Source organism: Gossypium hirsutum, chromosome A08 (assembly GCF_007990345.1).
Source record: "Gossypium hirsutum isolate 1008001.06 chromosome A08, Gossypium_hirsutum_v2.1, whole genome shotgun sequence".
NCBI classification, from domain to species: Eukaryota; Viridiplantae; Streptophyta; class Magnoliopsida; order Malvales; family Malvaceae; genus Gossypium; species Gossypium hirsutum.
The window spans coordinates 120,898,315-120,903,948 of NC_053431.1; the positions used below are offsets into that span (position 1 = coordinate 120,898,315).

General features: G+C 32.6%; 1 protein-coding gene across 8 annotated transcripts; it reads left to right on the forward strand.

The window, feature by feature from the left end:
• Positions 1 to 543: 543 nt before the first annotated feature.
• LOC107940106 (uncharacterized) lies at positions 544 to 5,349 on the forward strand. 8 transcript variants are annotated; one of them, XM_041075064.1, is made up of 8 exons: positions 553 to 827; positions 1,279 to 1,369; positions 1,658 to 1,825; positions 2,825 to 2,988; positions 3,078 to 3,106; positions 3,239 to 3,287; positions 3,660 to 4,529; positions 5,050 to 5,349. In XM_041075064.1, exons 2-7 carry the CDS (start codon positions 1,309 to 1,311, stop codon positions 3,699 to 3,701), a joined length of 513 nt encoding a protein of 170 aa, XP_040930998.1. In that variant the 5' UTR covers positions 553 to 827; positions 1,279 to 1,308; the 3' UTR covers positions 3,702 to 4,529; positions 5,050 to 5,349. The 8 variants fall into 8 exon arrangements, 5 of the variants coding, with proteins under 5 accessions (XP_040931001.1, XP_040931002.1, XP_040930998.1 ...); XM_041075066.1 differs by having other exon boundaries at positions 559 to 827; positions 4,394 to 4,529; XM_041075067.1 differs by lacking the exon at positions 5,050 to 5,349 and having other exon boundaries at positions 544 to 827; positions 1,682 to 1,825; positions 3,660 to 3,934.
• Positions 5,350 to 5,634: the final 285 nt, after the last annotated feature.

Here is a 5,634-nt window from a genome sequence, read left to right on the forward strand (position 1 = left end):
TAAACTCTTAAACCCCTAAACCTAATAAAACCCTAAACACTAATCTATAACCCTTAAAATCTTAAACCTCAAAAAACATCATATGGATGTTGATGTGTATATACATAGATATTAATGTAAAAGCTTATGTTCATAATAAATTACGGAAGCAATACTTAATATTGATTAAATTTATTTTTGGGTTTAGGATTTAATATTTAAGATTTAAGGTCTATGATTTAGGGTTTTATGCGGTTTAAAGTTTAATGGCCATGGGTAGTATGTTAATCTCAAGTGAACATATTCAATTAAATCTTAAACCCTATAATTAATATATATTTAGGGGCATAAGTAGGGGTTGAAAGGGTCTTTGCCCTTCTAAAATGAAAAATTTTCTATTTCGATTTTTTGAAATTTTTAAAAATTCTAAAGGTAAAATTGCACTTCATCTCTTTGAATAATGGAAAATTTTTGATTTAATCGTTTCAAAATTATAAAAATATATGCTAAAATTTAATCGTTTAAAGTTTAGATGATAGGGGGTAAGGGTTAGAGGTTAATGGGTAAAAGTTTAGGGTTTATATATGTTTTATGACTTAAGGTTTTGAAAAAACCCATACGATACCTTGGAACCAAATGCAACAATTAATCACAGGGGATAACTTGTTTAGCATAGTAAAAAATATGGTAATCGAAGTTTTGGATCCTTATTTAGGAAGGCTACAGAACCAAAAGCTCACAAATCCTGTTAGTATTCATGGAGATCCTGAGTCTAGCAGAGGAGCTGAGATTTGCAACAACATACAAGTAATGAGGCTTTAAGGGCTCTATTGTCTCCTCAATCTAAGGTATTTTCTTTTATCATATTCAAAAGTTATATCTTTATGGGGTTTGATTTCTCTTTCATTTCTTTGGACTTTAATTCTTTTGTTAATGGAGTTTCTAGTCACATAAAGCTTCAAAGGTTGAATCCGTTCTTCTTTCAATTGGGTTATTTGATGCTGAATAAAAGATTTTTGTTTTAAAGATTTTTGTTCTTCTTTTTTTTTTTTTACGAGTGGAAAATTTTTTTAATCTTCTCTAAACGTTATTGATGCTTAAGGAAACAAAGACTTGACATTGTTTCTTAGTATTGGTCTTGTTCTGTTGTTTTTTAGCGTATTTTGTATAGTTCTTTGCCAGTGTTATCTCATATGTAAGTTCTCTTTTCAGCCCAATTTTCTGTTTCTGCTTTTCTTTTTTGTTTCGATCGTTGAAGTTTTAGTTTTTGTTAATTACACCATGTTGGTGTTGGTTTAGGTGTCAGGAGGAAGGTATTTTCGTCCTGGTATGGTGGCTTTACCACAGGATTCCCTGAATGTGCCCCAGAATGCAAAGCCTACAACCAATGGTTTGTACATCATTTTTAGCCTTTTCAGGATTTTATTAAAATCATTCGTATATTTATGGACAAGAATTTGCTCAAGTTTTTGTCTTGCTAGAGTCTTTATAACTCTGGTATTTGATTTAACACTATTTGGTAACTTAAGAGATTATGGTAGAAATTAGATTATACTCTTTGCTCGTGTTTTGAATACACTTATTTTATGTCGTTCAATGACTTGATGCACTGCAGTGGTTCTTGAATCCTTGTTTTTGTGTTTGAAAACTCTTTAAATAATCAATCCAAACTTGTCAGGTAATCATTCTAAAGGGCATGCAGGTGAAGTTCGAAGTGCAGAAAATGGAAGAGTGGGTTCCATCTATCAGGAGCAAATAGAACCATGTCATCTAATTCCTTCTTACAAGTTTTTAAGAAGAAAATTGGTGAACTGCTTCCGACAAGGAATTGAAGATAAACAGATAAGTGGGTTTTTTTAGTTAAATACATGTGCAGAAGTTGCTAAATAAAGGGGTTGAGTTCCCCATGTCAGTGTCGAATTTGCCAGGGTCTAATGTATGGTGTCTGTTTAACTAGGTATTCAAGTTTGGAGCAATATTTAATGAAGTTTGTCTTTTGTATTAAATAGCCGAATTTGGAAAGTGGGAAAATTTCCCATTTCGGATGTTCCGATGAAAATAATTTGTTAATATTAAAAACTTGCCAGTGTTCTTTTTTGTGTATGTTCCATCTGAATTTAAAATTACCCAAAGGGGCTGTGATTATGTTGTTGTTTAATTGTCCTGCTGTTCTTATTCTTTCTATTATTTTAATTAAAGTGAATTAAAACTTTAAATAGGCTTAATTAAACTGGATTAGAACTAATTTTTCCTTCTTAAACAATTTTTTCATGCATATTCGAGTATTCATTTTGATGTCTTACAGGACTTGAATTCCTCATTAACAATATTTAACAAATAACATTTTTAATCCCTACTTTCCCTCAATTTTTTTCTTCATTCATGACTTGAGTGATTAATTATAAGTTGGTTTATTTTTGTGTTTTTGATAAATTAATTAAGCAAAATTAGAAGCATTCAGCAGTGTTATGCTATAATAAACTTCCATTCTCACTATATTACTTGCTTTACCATTGTGTGTGTGCGTGTGTTTTTTTGTTAATATTATGCATATGTATATAGATCAAGTAAGTGCTTGGTATAGCTAGCTAGCTATATATATATATTTTTTTTCTTTTACCATAAGAACTGCCTTTTTATAGCTAAATTGAATTAGGAGCATGCCTTTCTTGATAATATTCTTGTGCCAATATTGATATTGAAATTAGTTTCTTGATAATATTCTTTGCTCGTGTTTTGAATACACTTATTTTATGTCGTTCAATGACTTGATGCACTGCACTGGTTCTTGAATCCTTGTTTTTGTGTTTGAAAACTCTCTAAATAATCAATCCAAACTTGTCAGGTAATCATTCTAAAGGGCATGCAGGTGAAGTTCGAAGTGCAGAAAATGGAAGAGTGGGTTCCATCTATCAGGAGCAAATAGAACCATGTCATCTAAGTTCATCGATCTACTATGGTGGCCAAGACATATACATTCGGTCCTGCAGTGACCAGGACTCTGGATTGGTGAGTACCTCAAAAGACCTCTGGAGTATTCCTTCTGCATTTAAATTTTGATTTACCAATCTACTAACATGTTTTTCATAACTTTCTAGAACGATGATAGTGAAGGAGATCAATCGGGGTATGCATCAATAGGAAATTAGTGGGAAGGTGTGGTTGTCTAATGGGGTCTTTATATTTTGAGAAGCATAGCATATAACTTTTTTAACTTAGGTTGATATCTTTGTTTTTTGTTTTTCTTCTTTTTCTGCAGGATCTGTCTATTATTGAGAGTTCACTTGCCAATCTACGTGCATATCAAGGTTAGATATTCACTGGAATAGCCAATCAATATGATTATATATGGTCTTGTTGTTGGTACTGTATTAAACCCATTTCTCTATTAATCATCACTTAATAGGTAAGAACTTTAAAACCTGAACCAATTCTTCGACAACTGGTAGTTAAGAGTGTTAACCCTGCTTGGTCTAACCACCATCACTACTAAACTGATATTTAACTGTATTGTTTAACCTTGAAGTAAAGTAATTTGAAGGTGTATGAGTGAATTCTTAATGCTCTCCATGCGCAATTCTGTTTCTCTCTTCATTTTTTCTTTAGATACAAATGTTTGGCGAGTAACTCATTGTATTTTCATTGTTTTTCTGATACACTTGCATATTCTTCCTTAACAGGTACATAAGGAAGATACAAATAGCAGTTCGATCTGTTTCTAGCTACATACATGGAACTGGACTACAGTAATTAGACATTACGGACAGTACTATAGTTATTTGGCTCCCTTCTTCGACTTGAAGGATGAGACTAGTTCTTTTCTTTTCTTTCTTTTAATTCTGTTAAGCATATCTACTTAAGTGACTTCTTGATATACTTTGGCTTACAGGTGCATACTTTGGCTTTGAAGGTCGTATAAGTGTTTAATAAAGAGAAAACCATTTTATGTGTTAAATGCTGAAAATTTAGGTGTTAAATGTTGCAATTTATGGTGTCTGAAATTTGTGATTTATGATATTCGAATGATGTATTTTAAGTTGTTTGAATGTGTTAAAGAGTTGATTTAATATAATGCTTAATGGTTGTTTATTGTTGTTCAAAGCATGATGAAATAAACATGTTACTATGCTTAATGTATTTTAAGACTGTTACTATGTTTCTTCTGGCTATTACAAGTCTGATTCAAATTCTCAGGGTTGTAGCAGCATAGTGCAGTCTTGGAGACTGCTGCTACTGCAGGACCGTTATGTTTCATCTCACTGACCTGTTTATGTCGCTTTGAGCCTTTAGCATTGCTTGATTTCTGTCCTATTGTTCTTGAGACTAAAGGGAGAGGAATTTGAGTCTTCTATATATATCTGATGCAATGTTTTATGCTATTTATCTTGTCTCATTTGTTATGTCCTATGTGCAGCTTTGCATATTCTCATAGAAATTTGTTTGGAAGAAACCAAAAGCTTAATATTTCCTTAGAAAGGGGCCAACTCGAGCAAAAATTTTGAAGGCCACTAAAGATTCTGGCAACCCTTGCATCTTGGAGGGTTTTGATGGTATGTTTGAATTTCTTTGGTTGCAATCAACACTATAAAGTGCTGCTTTTTTTAAATATATATATGTGTGTGTGTGCATTTGGGCTGCAAATGGCAGGCACGATTTATGAATTCAGTAACTAAGTTTATAGCTACGACGACTGAAAATGTGGCAATTGTCTGTATTTGCTTCCTACTGCTAACTGTATTCATCTCTCTATTCTGAAACTTTGAATGCACTGAGTAATGGAATAGTTCGAATGTTACCGGATTTAAGATTTTACCGGATTTAAGAGAAATTAATGTTTCATTAACAATTATATTTGTTTGTTTGTTTTCATTTGATAGAAATTAATGCTTTGGATTTAGTCTAAAATCTCTCATTTCACCTTTTCCCACACTGTTGCTTAAATTTACTGCTGCAGCCTTGAGGAATCCCCAATCCCATCTCCATCACTCTCCATGCATTAATTCTTATAGCAATATCAAGGGTGGCAAGTTTAATTGACACATGACTTCTTTTGAACGGTTTGTTTTTCAGGTTGACCAGCTAATTGAAAAAGATCATCTTTTCAAACGCAGTATTATTTTGATCAAGGCCTGGTGCTATTACGAGAGCCGAATTCTTAGTGCACACCATGGCTTGATTTCTACATATGCATTAGAAACAATGATTTTATATATCATTAATGTCTTTCATTCATCCTTATTTTGTTCTTTTTTGTATTTTGTTAGATTTCTGGTGTAGTATGATAAGTGCGGTATTTTGTTTGGCGGGATGTATTTATATCATATATTATTCTTCTTCTCAATATTTTGATAATGAATTTTAATTTTTTTTTTATATTTTTCAGGACTTTTACAATGTTTTATAATATTTTATTTTATTTTTAATTTTTATGACCTTTAGCGGCGTTCGTGGGAAAAGCGCGGCTAAAGGCCCTGACCTTTAGCGACGTTTGTGGGAAAAGTGCCGCTAAATGTTCTGACCTTTAGCGGCCGCAAAATTTAGCGGCGCCATCTGTAGCTGCGTTTTTTGCGGCGCTTGCAAAAACGCCGCTAATAGTTTTAGTGGCGCTTAAAAGCGCCGCTAAAGGCCTAAAAAAACACCGCTAAAAGTCAGTTT

Excerpts from the sequence above, each read along its gene's own strand:
- LOC107940106 (XM_041075064.1), top strand. The coding sequence starts at position 1,309 with ATGGTGGCTTTACCACAGGATTCCCTGAATGTGCCCCAGAATGCAAAG. Across the intron at positions 1,826-2,824 it reads AATTGAAGATAAACAGATAA|GTAATCATTCTAAAGGGCAT; the intron begins GTGGGTTTTTTT and ends CAAACTTGTCAG. Across the intron at positions 3,107-3,238 it reads AGTGAAGGAGATCAATCGGG|GATCTGTCTATTATTGAGAG; the intron begins GTATGCATCAAT and ends CTTTTTCTGCAG.